The 21,389-nt window shown below is 36.9% G+C and overlaps 1 protein-coding gene across 1 annotated transcript in view; it reads right to left on the bottom strand.

Moving 5' to 3' along the window:
• ADGRG7 (adhesion G protein-coupled receptor G7) overlaps positions 1-21,389 on the bottom strand; it is a 69,966-nt gene that overhangs the window by 38,682 nt on the left and 9,895 nt on the right. Inside the window, exons 2-6 of the mRNA XM_047723209.1 lie at positions 10,699-10,812; positions 8,964-9,068; positions 6,627-6,739; positions 4,358-4,507; positions 3,538-3,644 (exon numbers count right to left, since the gene is read on the bottom strand). Of these exons, the coding sequence (XP_047579165.1) occupies positions 3,538-3,644; positions 4,358-4,507; positions 6,627-6,739; positions 8,964-9,068; positions 10,699-10,812 (589 nt within the window). The remainder of the gene's footprint in view (positions 1-3,537; positions 3,645-4,357; positions 4,508-6,626; positions 6,740-8,963; positions 9,069-10,698; positions 10,813-21,389) is intronic.

The raw sequence follows: 21,389 nt of genomic DNA, 5'->3' as shown, positions 1-21,389 counted from the left end.
AACTGCTAACATTTCTTTTCAAGACTAACTATATGAAAGTCAGGTATCCTGCTAGTGATTTACATATATTAACTCAGTTGAGCCTCACAAGAATCCTACTGAAGTGAGTCTCAAAGTTACTCCTATATTATACTGAAGAATCTGAGGCTCTTCCAAGAGAAATGAATTTAGCCAAAATCATGTACCTACTAAATAGCAATGCTAAGATCTGAACCCAAGACTGTCTGACTCCAAAGGCTGTGGCCACAACCACTATATTATCCTGGATGGAAGGCCCACAAACTCCTCTCTAAGGACGTTCAAAGCTGCCTTGGATGTCCTTCCATCTCCCTACTCCAGAATCCATAAAAGCCTGCCATGTTATGATACTGTTTTTAGGTTCCCATGAGATTCCATAAGGCTCTTTGCAATCTATCTCTTGTCAAGATAATTTAACCAGGCATCTTTTAACCAAAGAAGGCTGGCTGGAACAAAAATACAAATAGAAATATGAAACATAAATATACAAGATGGTCAGTATTAGGGGAAGCAGTTTTGCATTCCCAAGGATAGGTAAAGATGGACAATTACGAGCCCTGAATTTGACAGCAAAGTTACAGGGTGATAGCTCAGTCTTCACAACAAGTAGTCAAAATGGTCAAAATGGGAAAGGAAGTCTTAGATTCACTGACTGTAGTAGGATGCCCTTAACAGCAGAGACCTTGCCCAGGGCTCCTCCCAGCTCAGACCAAGAGAATGGATGAATGGATGCCAGAGAATTTCACTATGACTTGAGCCAGCTGGAGCTGGGCAGGTTTTTTCCTCCCTATCACCATCCTGTTTTACTCTCACACTGTCCACTTCTCCCCATGAGTGGAGAAGGGGAGTCCAGTAGCTTAAGAATGCAAAGAGGAAATTGTGAAGGAAAGAAGGGAGAAGCCAAAGTGAGATAGACAACAAAGGCCCAGGGTCTTTCAGGAGACTGCCTGCAGGTAGGCCCAGGTTCAGGAGACAGAGTTGGGGAAGGAAGATTTCCCCAGGGCAGCAATTAATTTTCTTCTCCAGGGAGACAAGAGTGATAGCATGACCTCTGCGGGCAGTTAGCATGACCTCTGCGGGCAGTTCCAGAGGCATACTAAGAGCTTGGTGACCTGATCTGAGGGCTCAAGTCTGAGGGGACAGCCTTATCTAAGTGAATGAGGCTCCAAGTCCAGGAGGGCTCTGCTTAAGATCGCCTGGGAGAGTCAACTGCCAGGCCAGGATTAGAGAAGTAAGCAGACTAGAAATCCAGAGTGGGAGGAATTACTATGAGTGCAGTTGTAACATTTCATATTTCAGTGTGTCCCAAATTGAAAATTTTTATTAAATAAGATAAAATATAATATAATTTCTATTTACTCTCTAATCACCTCCTTTGAAGCCATTTGGATCAATCACACAGAATCAAGTTTTTCTCTATATCCCTTAAGCCAGTAAAATTTGTAATTGTTTATTATCAGGACAGTATTTTCCTCTGTATCATGATGTGTGATTTTCTCAGCCAAATCCCCTACTTGCAAAACTGCAAACACAGAGCCTCCAGGTTGAAGGGAGCCCACTCCCACTCTCAAGCTCCATGTTCACTGAACAGAGACTCTGAATCCCACGGCCACCTCCCTCTCCAACTACAAGAAAAATGGGAGTCTCCACACTCCCAGTGAGAAGGGCCCAGACTCCTGTTGAAATTTGAAGCCATAAAATACCAGTTAAACTATTGAAACAACAACCTCTACCGCCATCTCTCAGAATTATAATTTTTTGAATGTCCTTATCCATTTCATGCTTTGTACTTTTTCAAAAACTTTGAGGGCTCAACACTGTAAAAGTTAGAAAACTGAGAACTACTTCTAGGAATTTCTCCTAAAAAAAATAAATAATGGGCCAGGCAAACAGAGATTATGTATAAGAATGTCTATTGCTCAAAATATGAAAAGTCTTGAAGCAATCTAAATGTCCTTCAACAGCAATTGCTTAGATAGTTCACTCAGTATCTAAAATTTATGATGTATATCTATAGATATTTATATTGAAAAGATGTTCATAAGTTATTACTAAGTGACAAAAACTAGCTATAAATCCGTAAAGTATGTAATGTGACACAAACACACACACAGAGAAAAAAATCTGGAAGAATATATATCAATAGGTTAATAAAGGTGGGACATAGAGAAGCTCTATTTTTAATTTCTTAAGGAATCTCAACACTGTTTTCCAAAGTGGTTGCACCAACTAGAAATTAAAAAGAGCGCTTCCCTATGATCCTGCAATTGCACTACTGGGTATTTACCCCAAAGATACAGATATAGTGAACAGAAGGGCCATCTGTACCCCAATGTTCATAGCAGCAATGGCCACATTCACCAAACTGTGGAAAGAACCAAGATGCCCTTCAGCAGATGAATGGATAAAGATACGGTCCATACATACAATGGAATACATCCATCAGAAAGGATGAATACCCAACTTTTGTATCCAGATGGACAGGACTGGAAGAGATTATGCTGAGTGAAATAAGTCAAGCAGAGAGAGTCAATTATCATATGGTTTCACTTACTTGTGGAGCACAAGGAATAACACGGAGGACATGGGGAGAAGGAGAGGAGAAGTGCGTTGGGGGAAACTGGAGGGGGAGACGAACCATGAGAGACTGTGGACTCTGAGAAACAAACTGAGGGTTTTAGAGGGCAGGGGGGTGGGAGGTTGGATGAGCCTGGTGGTGGGTATTAAGGAGGGCACATATTGCATGGAGCACTGGGTGTAGTGCATAAACAATGAATTCTGGAACACTGAAAAGAAATTAAAAAAATAAATAAAAATTTTTTTAAAAGGTGGGACAATTTTTTAAAATTTTGCTCATCTATATATTTTCTAATTTTTCTATAATGAGCATACAGATATACTTAATTTTTTTAAAAAAATCAAGAAAACTATATATAAAATAAAACACAATGAGTCCTAGTAAGGGACCTCTATAATAAGGTACGTATGTTTTATTATAAATATACAACCAAAAGCATGTGGGAACATAGGAATCAAAAAGAGAGAAAGCAGGTAGAGTTGGATTTTTTTTTTCTTCAATGTAGCCTTGGGAAAGCTAAAGAAAGCTTTTACCCAGATACACCAGGATCTTGGGGTTAGCTGAGTTGTGTGTAGGGAGCAGGCAACATGTCCTGCAAAGTTATTCTATTATTTTTAGCTCTGTACATTGAGCTCCTTTTGTGCATGCAGGCTGACCCTTGGCCATGCCAAATGAAGGCTAGGAAAGTAAGTTCTCATCTAAATCATCCCAGCTGGTCTCTACCTCCCAGATCATGGTCACCCCAGGAGACAGGAGTTAACATATAACACTGTCTAGTAAATGAAAATCGGGTGGAAAGTCAAGGCTTCAGTCTGCCTTCCAGAGGACTCAGCCAATTAGCACAGCCAGGAGAGAACTAAAGACACCATTCCTCATGATTTAACCTAGGAAACTAGATAGCACTTTGAAAGGTTTTCTTTCCCAACAGGAATTGTGCTTACATTGCAAAGGTGTTGACATCATCAGTACCAGCTGCAGCAGCTTCCTGAAAAACACCTTCCCCGGCATCTAGAAGTTGACTCACTGTGGTTACCGCAATTTCTTTTGCCTGCCAAGAAAAAGGCAGCAAACGACATCATAGAAGAAATAGATCATATATCCTCCTCGCCATTATTATCATGTACTACTACGGTATCAAGAGGCACCATTAGTATGGTCATCGAGAGGCAAGTATTTTTCAAACTTGAAGGTTTAGTTTCAGAAGGCAGAGAGAATAAAGATAAGGCAAGGGGAAATTTTAAATTCAGCCCATCAGGGGGCGCCTGGGTGGCTCAGAGGGTTAAGCCTCTGCCTTGGGCTCAGGTCATGATCTTAGGGTTCTGGTATCGAGCCCCACATCGGGCTCTCTGATCAGCAGGGAGCCTGCTTCCTCCTCTCTCTGCCTGCCTCTCTGCCTACTTGTGGTCTCTGTCTGTCAAATAAATAAATAAAATAAATAAATAAAAATAAAAAATTCAGTCCATCAGGAAGCTTATGTATCTGAATTTGGCCTCCCCACAAGGTCTTTCACAGAACCTCGACCCCACCCCCACCCCCAAGAACACAAAAACAGATGCTTAGATACAGAGAAGCAGAAACAAAATAAGCCTGCAGGGCTCTGACTGCAGAAACATTACAGTCCATAATACTTAGTGTAACTATTATACTTACTATTGAACTAAGTAAAGCGATTTCTCGTTTTGTCTTTCTTTCTGTGTCTGTTTTGTTTTGTTTTGTTTTTTTCCTTCCCCTCCCTCTTTTTAAACACCTTGTGAGTTTTACCTCAAGTGTAGCGTTTCTCTCTGGGTTAAAGATCTCCCCGACCACTTTAGTGGCAGAAATGACGCCCTCAGGAGTTATTCGATTGACATCAGATGTTAAGAACCGCACTTCATTAGAAATATTCAGAGACTGTGTTGAGATATTGCCTATCTGTTAAAAAAAAAAACAAACCCTACGTTTATAGGACTACGTCTAAGCACTTTGCAAGCAATTGCAGGTGAATAAACTGGAATTTAGCTGACCCTCAGTCTCCTGCATCTACTCAGTTTTTCATGTTTGCTTCTCTCCTTGAGCAAAAGACAAAGTTCATGCAGGCTGGTGGCTTTTCCAGCCTTTACTATCTGCCAAGATTCATTAACTAAGACTGTCTTGGGTAGATCAATGCCACTCAAGGTGGGATCCATGAACCCTGTGACAAACAGTAACTGTTTGTTACAGGTTTCAAAACAGTAACTGTTTGTTACAGGCTTCAAAACAGGGTTTGTTTGTTTGTTTGTTTGTTTGTTACAAGTTTCACAGGGAGATAAGCTCAGAAACTGACTGTAACTGGTCAGAAACTTACACAACAACTGTATGTTGTTGAATCTAATGATTTTTTTCAGGGACTTATATTTGGATGGTAGCTACAATTGCATGAGCATAGCATAACACATGGACTTGTTCTAATCACTATGTTGTACACCTGAAACTACTGTAACACTGTGGGTCAACTACATGTCAATAATAAATAAATACTTCAAAACTTTTTTATAAAGAGGGAAAAAAATGATTTGTATTTTATATATCTTTTTCTCATCCTATTTTCCTAGGAATTCATTATTATTACATTTTTTAAAACTATCAGTCTGCAAGGGGTTGGAAATTTTTAAAACTAGCTTTTCAGCACAGATTGGGAAACACTGACCTTGACCATATCTCCGGATACCAACTGGCCCCCTAGCTCTGGTGTTGTGAGGCTAAAACATCTTTAGGAGAACCAGGGGTTAACGTGTGTGCATGTGGCTTAGTTTTTCACTAGATGGCAGCATTATTTCAAAAATTATTTCAAAAATCAAACCAAGGTCACAGGCCATTCACACTTAGGGGAGGGTTGAAAACAATGTTCAAACAACAGACAGAAACAACAAAGGCTCTCATTCAATAGCTAGGTCCCTGCTCTGTGCTAGGCACTTTGCTGGATGTTTTATAAGAGCTCTCCCATTTAATACAAAACAATACTGTGAGTGGGGCATCCTCAACCTTCTTTAAAGGTGTGGAGAAGTAAAGGAGTTCACACAGCTTAGAAGTGTCAGAGCTGACAGCAAAAAACTGGCTAGTCAGACTCCAGAACATGACGTCTTTCCCCCAGTCTGTGTAGTTGGCACAAACTAGGCAGTTGGCAGCCATCTCCACACTCCACTCCTAATCCCCGCTCTACCGCTAACCCTGCCCATCTACAACTGGGGAACCAGAGTGATACAATGTGGGCTTTAAAATAAAAAGTAACTCCATCACTCTTTGGCTGTGGTTAACTGCATGTCTCAGAGATAGTTTCCTCATCTATAAAATAGGTACATTAATATCTATCTATATAGTTATAAGAATTAAATATAACATAGGTAAAATGTTAGCACAGTATTTGGTACACAGTATGTGGCTCAGTAATTAGCATAATCACTCTAATTATCTATGAGAATAACTGAGGTTCTATAAGGACTAAATGAGGTAATATATTTAACATGCCCTGCACTTAAAAGGACTACTTTAAGTTTCCTTTTCTCCCCCTTCTTGCCCTCAGATATTAGTAATTCCATGCATTTGCATTTAGCTATACACTGGGTCAAAATAATTTAATCTGCATGAAAAAATATCTAGTCATATATATTTCCCACTTCACTGGCTCATGGATACATCCCTAAGACTGGTATTAGGTTTTAGGTTTTCCTGTCTCAAAAGGTCTCTGACGGTGGTTGTTTTTTTTCTCTTTATTGTGATTCAGTTAACCAACCAAATACCTTCCTTATGGTCTCAAATATCAGTGATCTATTTTCAGTCAGGACTTCACTGCTCTAAAAAGATGAGGCCATTTAAAATGTGTTATAGATTATCATTTGCTAAAATGTGCTGAACCAACAGGTCCAAAAGTCCTTTTTCACAAACAGATGTCAACTTCAAAAAAAAAAAACTTTTGTTATTTCTAATTTGAGAGTTTTAAAAGCATTGATTTGACCATTAGGTATCTAAAGAACAGAGACTTCACACAGAATTGGAACTTTTCCAACTGCCATACCTGATCTTCCAGGGCTTCCAGAGTTTGATTGCAATTTCCTATTGTCACATTTCCTAATTTTATCTCTCCATACATAGTAATATTGCACAGCCGGGTTGCTCTCGGATTGCCCTCTTTGGTAAAAAGAAGAAAAAAAAAAAAAAGACAGCATTTGCAAAGACAGCTACTAGCTCCTGTACACATCCCCTTCTTGGTGGGATTGTGCTGCTCCCTCCCACCAAGGAGTGGAGTCTGTTCCTCCATTTTCTGGATCTGGGCTGGACATAAACTTGCCCTGACCAACAGAATGTTCTGTGAGAGTTCCAGAACTTGGGCCTCAAGAAGACTTGAAGTTTCAGCCTTTGCTCTCTTGGAACACTGTCTCAAGACTATTGTAGGAGGAGGCAGCTCTGATCTATGGGAGGATGAGAGGCTATACAGAAGAGAACAGAGTCAGTCCAGCCAGCACCAAAGTGCCAAGTGAGTGAGGATGTCTTGGACATTCCGGCAGTCAATCAACCCACAGAACTAAGAAAAATCTAAATAATTATTCATTGGAGCCACAAAATTTGGGATGGTTTAATATATAGCAATGGGAAGTGAATCAAGCAGTCCTTACAGGAAAGTTTTAGGCAGATGTCCTTTGTCTTGATTTTTAATCTGAAATTCAAAAGACCATTCAACTATTTCTGACCTTTGAAGTCTGCAAGGAAGGTGTGCCTTCCAACAACTAGAGGCATAAGGCTTTGAATTAGATGTGACGAGGGCTGAAAGATCAGAAATAATATGAAAAATTGCTACTAGATATTAAATTATGTATTGATCCTTCTTTATCCAAATCTGAATAACATCTGAAAGGCAAAGAGTTCTATTTTATTGTAGCACTTATCTGATATCTGGTTGACTCTCAATAAAAACTTTTTGAATCATTGAGTTTATATCCTGTAATTATCACTGAGCCAACCTACCTCAGTATCTTCCTGTGACTAATGCTTAAGAGCCAAAAACATAATCTGTATCAAACAAATGTGATGCCCCTTAATGAATATATTACTGATATTTTTTAACTATTCCTGATTTGGTAGCACACAGTTATTTTTTGTAGCTATATCTCTTATAAATTATAATGAAATAAGATATAGAAACATGAAAAATTAAGACAACAGGTATCCATTGACATACCATACAGTGTAAGAAGTAAGTACCAATAATATGAATCCCTGCTGCCTTTTACCTTCTGAGCTTTTAATCAAGAGGCTAGAAGAACCTATGTAAAGAACAGGATCATGAATATTGGAGTAGGCCTGTTATTATATATGGGCCAAGGAAATTTGAATTCTGCAAATGAAATACTAGTCTACATAATCTCTTAGAAAAATAAGATAAAGAAACACAATGGGAAAGACCAATACCTGTAAGTAAGTGTTTCAAAGAGCGTTTGACATACACAAAAATAAATCTCTAAATAAAAAGTGAAATTCTCCCCTGGGGTTATTACTGACAGAACATCTATCAAACATTTTCACGAATGATCTAGAATTAGCAGTATTATTGAGATATCCTGTTCTGCAGGAAATCATGGTATCCTGCAGGGAGATGTGAGAAATATGAGGACTGGTCAAATGAAGGTCAATGCAAACAAAGTTGAGATAATACATTAAGTGAAAAATCATACAGCATAACGGGCTCTAAGCTGTCAGGAAAGGAATCTGTGCATTTTACAGGACTACTCTCAGAAAGTATTACCCAGTACAGCATTGAAATAAGTCACCAAAATCCTGTATATCATCAGAGAGCACATTAGAAAAGTTTAAAAATGTTATTTGCTCCTTTATTCTTAGAATGTCTCTATGCAAACAAGGTTGTCATGCTTCAAGGAAGGTATGATGAACCTGGAGAATGTTTCAAGATGGATAACTAAAATGACAAAGGAGATGAAGAATGACCAAGTGTGGATAGACTTAACTGAGAATCTCTACCTAGAAAGTTGAAGTCTGAAAGTAGATATGGTACTAATCTATAGTTAATGTTTAAAATTCAGACAAATTATATGACTCAATGATCAGATATTAATATGCTCAAATTCTAGGACATAAATGAAACTGGGAAAATAAACCAGTGGAAGAAGAATTAAAAGGAATTTGTAACTGATCCATATTACAGTTTTTAGGGGAATTAGAATTATATGAGGTTGCATCCTAAACTTTGAACATGGGCATAATGAAAGGGAGCCAAACCCTTCCACTAAACCTTCTTTGATGCCTCTTCCAGGGACTTAATACTAGTTGGAGGGATATAGGTATGACCCCGCATAGTGATTCATATGCTTAAATAGGAGATGTTTGGAAAAACACATACCGTTTAAAGTGTCCTTATCACATCTTTGTTGGGAAAGTCCATATTTTCCTGCTGGAATTCTATCAAAAGTAAAAATCCCATAGGTACTGTTTTCACAGAAATTAGCTATCACGAAAAGAAAATAAATTTTTCATCATAAATTATACTTTTCTTTTTAAAATTTCAAACTAGATAAAAATCAAAGTTCAAAACCTATTCGGTATAATTTGAAGGCTAATAGAAGACTTTAGGACTCACTGACTCACCTGGGACTTTATACTTTTTTATCTGGTTGAGTTGATACCATTAGAAAAACTAGTGTGTTAGATAACGGGTTCTAGTATATATAACCTAGTAGAGGTGGGATGTGATCACTAACACATCAGAAAGGATAGTGAAATCAGATTAGTTGAAATCTTGACAACTAAAGATAAAGAACCCATAGTACCAAAAGGCATCATGAGGAGGTGGGTCAAAGCAAAAGACCAAAGTCATGGAGCATTTGAGATATACTCACTTGTAGAAGTATAGGAAATTATAGGAGGGAGTTTCTAAGGCTCTGGATCCTAAGCATCCAGCATAGTGTACAGAGTATTGGGAAGTATACTACAGATTGCAGATGAAGATGCAGCTTTGAAACATTATTTACAATATCCAAGATATGAAAGCAACCTAAGTGTCCATTAAAAAATATATATATATATATATATAATCTGTGTGTGTATACATATATGATTATTATCCAGCCATTAAAAAAAATAAGACCTTGCCACTTGCAACAACATGGATAGACTTAGAGGGTATTATGCTAAGTGAAATAAGTCAGACCGAAAAAGAAAATACCATATTATTTCACTTATATGTGGAATCTAAAAAGCAAAACAAATGAATAAACAAAAAACAGAAACATTTTCGTAAATGCAGAGAACAGATAGGTGGTTGCCAGAGGGAAGAGGGTGGGGGGAATTGGTGAAATGAGTGAAGGGGAATGGGAGATACATGCTTCCACTTATGGAATGAATATGTCATGGGAATGAAAGGTACAGCACACAGAATGGAGTCAGTGGTACTGTAACAGTGTTGTATGATGACAGATGGTATCTACACTTGTAGTGAGAAGTTGTTGAATGACTATGTTGTACACCTGAAACTAATGGAACATTGTGTGTCAACTCTACTTCAATTAAAAAAAGAAATGGCAAATAAATAAATAAATAAATAAATAAATAAATGGCTTTGAACATTGATTCTGAGAGAGGACAGTCTGAAGTCAAACCACTAATTTAATAACATCTCATCCAGAAAAAGGATGAAAAAACAAAGACTTCATCTAAATGTATACTTGGATGGGAAGATGTACCTTGATTTCAGAAAAGTAAAATATGATAGAATTGTGATATTTGAAATGGGGTAATATAATGTATCACCAACTGAAAAAAGTGGAGGGAACCATACCACCCATTTCCCTGAAGTAGACACTAGAACCAGAAGGAAAAACATCTTTCAGTTTACAGAGAAACTTGATAGCTGGGAAATATGCTAGGGGTATTGAACATATAAGTAAGTAGCCCAAAAAGAACACTACACTTTTACTATTAAACTAACAATCACATCTTAAAGCCACCATCATTAAGCCCATTGTTACTAAATCATTAACAGAAACTTCAAGAAGCTTTCCTGCTGTCCTTATTAACACAAGTCACCTAAACCTCATAGTACCAGTACCTAGTACCTAGTACCATCTCAAATAACTTACCAATTGTACATCTCCGTCCTCTCCAGAAGTCTGGACAAGTGCACCCGCCATTTTCCCAGGTTCCACCATTCCGGCAGAACTCCATAGGGATACTGGGTGAGGAGGTTGATAGTTCTAAAAAAACAACAAAAATAGAATAGTACTTAGTACTATTAGTACTAATAGTACTGGCTAATTAGTTTCTCTTCTGGGTCTGTGGTCCTTAATTTCTATATGGAAAACAATTACTTCGAGTACCACTGGAGAAATACTTTTTGTAAGATTATCATCAACAAAAATATACATTGAGAATCTACATAGGATATATAATGCCTACGAGAAGTTATGAAGACCAAAAAACTATATTTGAAAGACACAATACTTTGATCAAGGAGATTAGGATCTACTGGGGAAAACAGATTATACAGATGAGATAGATGGATGGATGGATGGATGGATGGATGGATGGATGAATAGATAGACTGGCCAACTAAGTCAGCATGCAGATTTGTAAATGCTATAAGAACACAGAAGAGAAATGTTGAAGACAGAGGTAATTTACCCAGGCAAGTCTTTCTAGAAGAGGTGGTATCTGAATCAGATTTGAAGACTAAATCTAGAAAAGCCAGATTAAAAGGGATAGCCCCACCTGGGTGGCTCAGTGGATTAAAGCCTCTGCCTTCGGCTCAGGTCATGATCTCAGGGTCCTGGGATCGAGCCCCACATCGGGCTCTCTGCTCAGCAGGGGGCCTGCTTCCCCACCCCCTGCCTGCCTCTCTGCCTACTTGTGATCTCTCTCACTCTCTGTCAAAATAAATAAATAAAATCTTAAAAAAAAAAAAAAAAGGGATAGCCCCAAATAGGCAGGATACAAAGTGCAAAACCACAAAAATACATAAAGTTATGATATGTCCAAGGAACATGGCAAAGTTTAACAAATCAGGAACACTGGTTCTACGTGGAGCAGCAGGACACAAACTGATTGTGAGTGGGTTTATAGACTAAGCTAAGGAGATTTAGTCCTGTAAGAGTCTAGAGAGAGATTAAAACAAGGTAGTAACATAATAAGGTATGTGTTTTAAAAAGATACTTCAAGGGAGATGGGAAGTGACTGAGGGTAGAAGGCAAGGAAGGCCGCTTAAACAGGGAGCGGATCTGGAGCAATGACTCTAAGGAAGTTAGGGGTCAACAGATTCAGGAAGCATGCCTGGAACAGGATTGTAAGGATCTCATGACCAAGTTATTTTAAGCTAGGCACACTGGGACTTTTTGTTTCTTAAAAAAAAAAAAGAAAGGTAGAAAAAAGAGAGCCAAACCAGAAACAGACTTAACTATAGAGAACAAACTGATCTTCTCCTAATGATTTTCTCAACAATTTTTTTTTTTGGTCTAGCTTACGTTATGGTAAGAATACAGCATATAATACATATACCACATAAAATATCTGTTAACCTTTACATTTGTTATTAGTAAGTGTTCTGGCCTACAGTAGGCTGTTAGTAGTTAAGTTTGGAGGGAGTCAAAAGTTATACACATTTTTTTTTTAAACTTTTCTCTTTTATAAATTTTTTCTTTTTTTGAGGGAGAGAGCATGTGCTAAGCAGTGCAATGGGCTGGCGCCTCCTACCCTCACGTGGTTCAAGGTTTAACTGTAGATACAACATATCTAGTCATCTGATTTTAAAAAAAAACTCCAAAGCAGGGGCGCTTGGATGGATCAGTCATTAAGCATCTGCTTTCACCTCAGGTCATAATCCCAAGGGTCCTAGGACCAAGCCCTGTATTGGACTCCCTGCTCAGTGGGTAACTGCTTCTCCCTCTCCTTCCGCCTGCTGCTCTCCCTGCTTGTGCTCTCTCCTTCTATCTCTCTCCTCTTCTGTTAAATAAATAAATAAATAAGTAAAAGCTTTAAAAAAATCAAACAAAAAAACAAACAAACAAATGCCAAGGCAATTCAATTGGAAAGAAAACTAAAGATATACCTATGACACAGAAATTCTACTTCTAGATAAATATGCACAATAAATGGAAACACATGTCCACAAAAGGATTTATACGAGAATGCAGGTTCTAGAAACATTGCTATTGTATGCCACTTAGATCCTTCCCTTCATATTTGAAGTATTCATTCCTCCAGCCTTTGTGAATTTTGGCAACTGAGAACACTTATCTGAGTCCTTTTCTAGAATTGATCTCAACTAAATAGAATCGTTCATCCAAGATCCTCATGATATGTGCCATGGCTGGTCAAAGCCAGAGAATAAAGTTTCATCCCCCTGACTCAAGGCCTCAAAGAGTATATTTTCCAAAGACATCTATACTACATATCTCATCTCTCATACTCTTCTTATAATATGATGATGACTCTTCTCCACTGAATGATGGAGTTTGTGTTCCCTCTCCTTGACTTGAGCGGACTTTTATATCTGCCCTGACTAACAGAGTGGCAGTAATGATGTGACTTCCAGGCTAGATCACAAAAGATGATTTGTCTTCTACCTAACTCTCTATCACTCACGATCTATACCTTGGGAGATCTGAACCTACAGGTATCACATAAGAAATCCAGCTACTCTGAAGCCTCTAGGCTAGAGACATCAAGAGGAGAAACTACACAGAGAGAGAGAAGACTACGGAGTTTCAGCTGTTCCAAGTTTTTGAATCTCCCTTTTCTGGGCACCACACATGACTGGAGAAAGCTCAAGATAACCCCAGCTCCAGCAGCCTTGTGAGGGCTACTTTATGGAAGATCCTAATCCAGAACCACCCAGGCATGCTGCTTCCAAATTCTGGGTCCAGAAAAACTATGAAAGATATTAAAATGACAATTTTCATTTTAAGTCACCAAGTTTTGGGGTAATTTGTTCTGCAGCAATAGATAACTAATACAGACATCAACACTGGAGGGCTTTCTCAACTTCAGCTGTCTTGTAGTCTCCTTCTACCCAATTCTGACTCCATAACCACTCCCCCACCCTACAAGTATTGATCTCAACAGCACTTGTTGAAACTTTGATGCAGATAAATCTTCAATTCAGAATTTGTCTTCCAGGGAACCCAATCCTGGCAGTTTTATTCATATTAGCAACTGAGTGGCTCAGTTGGTTAAGTGTCCAACTCTTGATTTTTGGCTCAGGGTATGATCTCAAGGTCCTGGGATTGAGCCCAGTATTGGGCTCTGCACTCAGCAGAGAGTCTGTTTCTCTCCCTCCCTCTCTCTCTCTTTGACACTCTCCCCCAAACACTCTCTCTCTCTAAAAATAAATAAATAAATCTTTTTTTAAAAGTTCATCAACTGAATAAACAAATTATGTGTATTCATATAGTAGAATATGATTATTTAGCAATAAAAAGCAATAAATGCAACAACATAAATCAATCTGGAGAACATTACATTTAAAAAAGTATTCAGACATACAAGAGTAAATACTATTTAATTTTGTAGATATAAGGTTCAAAAATAGCAAAACTAATCTATGGTGATAAAATCAGAACAGTGTTTGCCCAAGGGGGAGGGGGTAGGGGTGGGGTGACTGATTGGCAAAGAACACCTGCAGCTACAGCACACAGAGAACACCGCCTAAATTTTAGCCAGATAAACATAAAACTTCACAGTAAAGGCCTGTGCCTCAATTCCTTTTACATAATACATCATGCCTGACTTTTAACGAAAAAAGTACAAATCATGTTAAAAGGCAAAAACACAGCCTGAACAGACATACCAAGCATGAGGACAGACTTGTATGTGGCAGATATTTTGGAATTATCAGACCAGAGATTTGAAATAATGATGGTTAATATGCTAGGAGGTCCAGTGAAAAAAGTAGACAACACGCAAGAACAAGGGAGTAATTTATGAGATGGAAGCTCTAAGAAAGAACCAAAAGAAATGCTAGAAACCAAAAACACTGTAACAGAAGTGAAGAATGTCTTTGACAGGTTCATCAGTAGACTGGACAAGTCCAAGGAAAGAATCACTGAGCTCAAAAAAATGTCATTAGAAACTTTCTAAACTAAAAACAAAGACAAAACAGAGAGAGAGAGACAAACCATAAGACACTCTTAATCACAGGAAACAAACCAAGTGTTGCTGGAGAGGGGGTTAGGGGGATGGGATAATTGGGTGATGGACATTAAGGAGGGCATATGATGTAATGAACACTATGTGTTATGTAGGACTGATGAATCATTGAACTCTACATCTGAAACTAATAATACATTATATGTTAATTAATTTTATTTAAATTAAAAAAAATTAAAAAATAAAAATAAGGAGAAAACAAGAATGAAAATTATAATGGAATATCTGAGAACTATGGGACAAAAGGTGTAACATACATCTAATGGGAATACCAGAAGGACAGGAAAGGGAAGAAGGCATAGAAGAAATATTTGAAGTTTGTTTGTTTTTTTGTTTGTGTATATAAGATTTTGTTTATTTATTCGAGAGAGAGTGTGTGTGCACATGACCACAAGTACGGGGAGCAGCAGAGGGAGAGGGAGAAGCAGACTCCCCACTGAGCAGGGAACCCGATGTGGGGCTCAATATCAGGACCCTGAGATCATGACCTGAGCCAAAGGCAGCCACTTACCCGACTGAGCCACCCAGGTGCCCCAAAATATTTGAAGTTTTATTGTCTGAAAATATTCCAAAATAAACGATAGACACCAAATCACAGATGTAGGAATCTCAGAGAACACCAACCAGGATAAATGTCAAAACCAAACCAAACCAAACAAACTTAAGCACATTCTATTCAAACTACAGAAAATCAAAGACAAAGAGAAAATTTCAAAAGAAGGATTAGGGGAGAGAAAACTTATCTGCAGAGAAACAAGTATAAGAATTAATTTCACTGGCATTCTCCTCAGAAACCATGCAGGAAATAAAAGAGTATAGTGAAATATTCAGTGTTGAAAGAAAAAAAAAACAATAAAGAATTCTGTATCCAAGGAATTATCCTTTAAAAGCAAATGAGAAATAAAGACCCTCAGAAAAACAAAAATTGAAGGAGTTTGCAAGAAATTTTAAAAATTCTTCAAAGAGAAGGAAATTATATAGGCCAGAAACTTAAATCTATATAAGAAAAGAAGAACATTAGAGAAGGAATAAATGAAAGTAAATAAAATTTTTTTCATTCTTTTTTTTTTTTTTAAAGATTTTATTTATTTATTTGACAGAGAGAGATCACAAGTAGATGGAGAGGCAGGCAGAGAGAGAGAGGGAAGCAGGATCTCTGCGGAGCAGAGAACCCGATGCGGGACTCGATCCCAGGACCCTGAGATCATGACCTGAGCCGAAGGCAGCGGCTTAACCCACTGAGCCACCCAGGCGCCCCAATTTTTTTCATTCTTAATGATAAGTTTATTCAAAATAATAATAGCAATGATAGATGAGGTGATTATAGTTTATGGAAAAATGAAATAAATGGCAAAAAAAAGTTATAAGGGAAAAGAAGGAGGAATTGGGAACACCATATAATGAGGGCCTGGTACTATTCATTAGGCCATATATTGTTACTAGAAAGTGGACTTAGATTAGTTGGATTTTTTTTTTTTAAGATTTATTTATTTATTTATTTATTTATTTATATAGAGAGAGAGAGAACACAAAAGTGAGGGGAGAAACAGAGAGAGAGAGAGAGAGAATCTCAAGCAGACTCCATGCTGAGTGCAGGGCCAGTGCAGGGCTCTATCTCACAACCCTGAGATCATGACCTGAACTGAAATCAAGAGTTGGGTGCTTAAGCAACTGAGACATCCAGGCACCCCAGGCTTAGATTAGTTGTAAATGTATATTACAAACTCTAGATTAACCACCAAAAATTTTTTTAAATATAAAGCATATGGTAAGAGAGGAGAGAAAGCAGAATTATATAAAATGCTCAATTAAAACCAGATAAGGCAGACAAAGACAATAGCAATGGAACAAAGAAAAGAACATTAAAAACACTTACAAATATTATAAGATGGGGAGCACCTGGGTGGCTCAGTGGTTTAAAGCCTCTGCCTTTGGCTCAGGTCATGATCCCAGAGTCCTGGGATGGAGCCCCGCATCGGGCTCTCTGCTCAGCAGGGAGCCTGCTTCCTCCTTTCTCTCTCTCTGCCTGCCTCTCTGCCTACTTGTGATCTCTGTCTGTCAAATAAATAAATAAAAATCTTAAAAAAAAATTATAAGATGGATACTATACAGTGAATAAAGAACAAGACACAACTATGTGTTGTCTATAACAAACCCACTTTAAATCAAAGGACACAGATAGTTTAAAAGAAAAGTGATAGAGAAAGATATACCATGACAATGCTAATTAAGGGAAAGTTAGAGAAGCTATATTAATTTCACACAAAGCAGATTTCAGAGCAAGGAAAGTCATTAGAGATAAAGGACATTTCTTTCTTAATGATAAATGGGCTAACTCTCCAAGAACTAACAATCTTTGATATGTGTGTACCAAACAATATAGTGTCAAAATAAGTGAACCAAACCTGACAGAAAGAAAAATAGATAAATTTGCTATTATAGTCTGAGACTTAAACATCCGTTCTTAGTAATGGACAGATCCAGCAAACAGAAAATCAGTAAAGATAAAGTTGAACTGAAAGCACCATCAACTAACTATATCTATTTGACATTAAATTATAGTATACTTCATCCAACGATGTCAGAATACACATTCTTCTCAAGCATCCATGGAGTAGTCACTGAGATAAACTACATTCATATACCATAAATTACATCTAAACAAATTTCAAAGAATAGAAATCATTCCAAGTATGTTTTCAAACCAAGATGGAATTAAACTAGAAATCAATAATAGAAAGATAGCTGGAAAATACCCCAAATATTTGGAGATTAAACAACACACTTCTAAATGGTAAGTGGGTTAAACAAATCTCAAGAAAGCTTTTTAAAGTATTTTTCACTAAATGAAAATGAAAGTGAGATGAAGCAAAAGCAATGCTTAGAGGGAAATTTATAGCATTGAATATATGTATTTTTAAAAAAAAGAAGAAAGATCTAGAATTATCATCTAAGTTTCTACCTTGGAAAACTAAAAAGAAGAGCCAAATAAATTTAAAGGAAGAAAAAGAAAACAAATAATAAAAAATCAGAGCAAAAATCAATGAAGTTGAAAACCAGAAGTTAATAGAGAAAATCAATGAAACCAAAAGATGGTTAGTTGGAAAGATCATTAAAATTGATAAATCTCTAGCCAGTCTAACCATGAAAAAGAGAAGGCACAAACTACTAATATCATATATGAAAAAGGGTCATCACTACTGGCCTCATGAACATTAAAAGAATAATAAAGGAATATTATGAATAGTTCTATGCCCACAGATTTGATAACTTAGATGAAACTGAACAATTCCTTGAAGGACAGACTCTACTGAACTCAAAAAAGGAGAAATAGATCTCTGGAATAGGCCTATATTGATGAAGAAACTGAATCAATAACCTTCCAAAAAATGGCACCAGGCCCCATCTGGGTTTACTGGTGAATCCTACCAAACATGTAAGGAAAAACCGATATCAATGTTTAACACTCTCTTCTAGGAAAGAAAAAAAAAAAAAAAAGCAGAAAAAACACTTCCTAACTCATTCTATGAGGCCAGTGTGACTCTAATACCAAAATCAGACAAAAGCATTACAAGAAAGAAAAATTACATATCAATATCTCAATGAATATAAAGGCAAAATTCCTCAACAAAATATTAGCAAACCAAACCCAACAGTATATAGAAAGAATTAGATACCATGATAAATTTATTCCAGGTACGGATTTATTCCATATTTATTTATTTTATTTATTTATTCCAGGTATGCAAAGCTAGTTCAACATTCAAGAATCAATTAATGTAACAATAAGAGACTCTTAATGATAGAGAACAAACTGAGGGTTGATAAAGGGAGGTGGGTGGGGGGATGGCTTGATTGGTGATATATATTAAAGAGGGTCTTGTGATGAGCACTGGGTATGGTATGTAAATGATGAATCACTGAATTCTACTCCTGAAACCAATATTACATTGCATATTAACTAAGTAGAACTTAAATCCATTTTAAAGTCAATTAAATTAAGTTATCATAACAGGCTGAAAAAGAAAAATCACATGATCACATCAATAGATACAGAAAAAGGATTCAACAGAATCCAATTTCCATTCATGTTAAAAATTCTTAGCAAATGGGAAACACAGGGGAACTGTATCAACTTGATACAGAACATCTACAAAAAACATAAACCCAATCTCATACTTAATGGTGAGAAATTAGATGCTTTCCCTTAAGATGAGAACATGGCAAGGATTTCCCTTCCCACCACTCTTATTCAACAATACATTGGAAGTCATAACTAATATAATAAGATAAGAAAAGGAAATAAAATGTATTTCAGATTGGGAGAAAGAAATAAAAGTCTTTATTCAGAGATGACATAATTACCTATGTAAGAAATCTCAAAGATTCACCAAAAAAACTTCTGGAACTGATAAACAATTACAGCAAATTTTGAGATACAAGGTTAATATGCAAAAGTAAATTAGACTTGGATTTTAAAGCACAATACCATTTACATTAACACCAAAAAAAGAAATACATGAATATAAATCTAACCAAATATGTACAAAATCTATATGAGGAAAACTATAAATGTCTAATAAAAGAAATCAAAGAAATTCTAAATAAGTAGAGAGATATTCCATGCTCATGGATAGGAAAACTTATTATTATTTAGATTTTCAATTTTTCACAGCTTGATTTATAGATTTAATGCAATTCCAATCAAAATCCAAGCAAATTATTTTGTGAATATAAAAAAACTGAAGTTTATATGAAAATGTCAAAGTCCTAGAATAGCCAACACAATTAAAGAAGAACAAAGCTGAAACACAGAATATGTAACTTCAAGACATTCTGAAACCTACAATAATCAAGACACTCTTGTATTGTCAAAAAAGAGACAAATAGATCATTAGAACATAATAGAGTGCCCAAAACAGACTGAGGCAGATAAAGTCAACCAATCTTTGACAAAGGAGTAACAGCAACTCAATGGAGAAAGGATAGTCCTTTTAATAAATGTTGCTGGGAAAATTAGACAGACACATGCGAAAAAATAAATCCAGACTCAGACTTACAGCTTTCTCAAAAAATATAACTGAAAATAAGTCATAAATCTAAATGTAAAATGCAAAACTATAAAACTTTGAGAAGAAAATACAGGAGAATATCCAAGTGATGTTCAGTTTGATGACAACTTTTTAGATATAATACAAAGAGTACAATCCATGAAGGAAAAAAGGATAAATACAATAAATAAGTGGAACTTCCTCAAAATGAAAACCTTCTGGTCTACAAAACACGTTGCTAAGAGAAAGAAAGAACAAGGCACAGAATGGGAAAAAATATTTCTAAATCATGTATCTGATAAAGGACTGGTATCCAAAATACACAAAGAACTCTTAGGGCACCTGGGTGGCTCAGTGGGTTAAAGCCTCTGCCTTCGGCTCAGGTCATGATCCCAGGGTCCTGGGATCGAGCCCCACATCCGGCTCTCTGCTCAGCAGGGAGCCTGCTTCCCCATCTCTCTCTGCCTACCTCTCTGCCTACTTGTGATCTCTGTCTGTCAAATAAATAAATAAATAAAATCTTTAAAATAAAAATACACAAAGAACTCTTAAAATTCAATAGTAAGAAAGCAAGCAATTAAAAGTGGGGGAAAGATCTGAACAGACAGCGCACCAAAGAAGATATACTGATGGCAAATAAACATATGAAAATATGCTCAACATCACATGTCATCAGGGAAGTGCAAATTAAAACAACAATAAGATAACACTACACACCTATTGGAACGGCTAAAATCCAAAACACTGTAAACATCGAATGCCAGCCGGGTTGTGGAGCAACCAGGGCTTTCATCACTGCTGGTGGGAAGGCAAAGTGGTACAGCCAGTTTGGAAGACAGGTTAGTAGTTTCTTATATAGCTACACATGGTTCTACCACACAACCCATCAACCACACTTCTAGGTATTTACTCAAATAAGCGGACACTTATGTCCACACAGAAAGCTACACATAAATGTTTACAGCAGCTGAATACATAATCACCAAAAACCGGAAGCAAACAAAATGTCCTTCAATAGGTAAATGGATTTAAAAAAAAAAAGAAGCTGTGGTCTATCTAAACAATGGAATATTATTTAGCCATAAAAAGAGATGAGCTATGAAACCCCTAAAGATATGGAGGAATCTTAAATACATTTAACTAAGTAAAAGAAGCTTTCAGAAGGCTGAAAAGGCTATATGCTGTATCCTTCCAGATAAGACACTCTGGAAAAGGCAAAACTATAGACAGTAAAAAGACAGGGGTTTGGGAGAGGGGGGAAGGAATGAATAGGTGAAGCACAGAAGATTTTCAAGGCAGTGAACTATTCTGTAGGATGCTGTAACAGTAGATACATGCCATCATGTATTGGTCAAAATCCACAAAACTCTACAACACAAAGAATGAACCCTAATGTAAAATGCATTTTAATTAATGGTGTATTGATATTGGCTTATTAATTATAACAAAAGCAACCCACTAGTGTAAGATATTAAGAATAAAGAAAGATATGGAGGGGAAGGGTTGATGAGAGAGGGAAGAAATGGGAACTCTATACTTTCTGCTTAATTTTACTGTAGCCTGAAACTTCTTGAAAAATA

The sequence above is a fragment of the Lutra lutra genome, chromosome 1, assembly GCF_902655055.1.
Source record: "Lutra lutra chromosome 1, mLutLut1.2, whole genome shotgun sequence".
Taxonomy (NCBI): Eukaryota; Metazoa; Chordata; class Mammalia; order Carnivora; family Mustelidae; genus Lutra; species Lutra lutra.
Note: the sequence above shows the minus strand (reverse complement) of the source record. Positions and strands in the feature narration are given on the sequence as shown.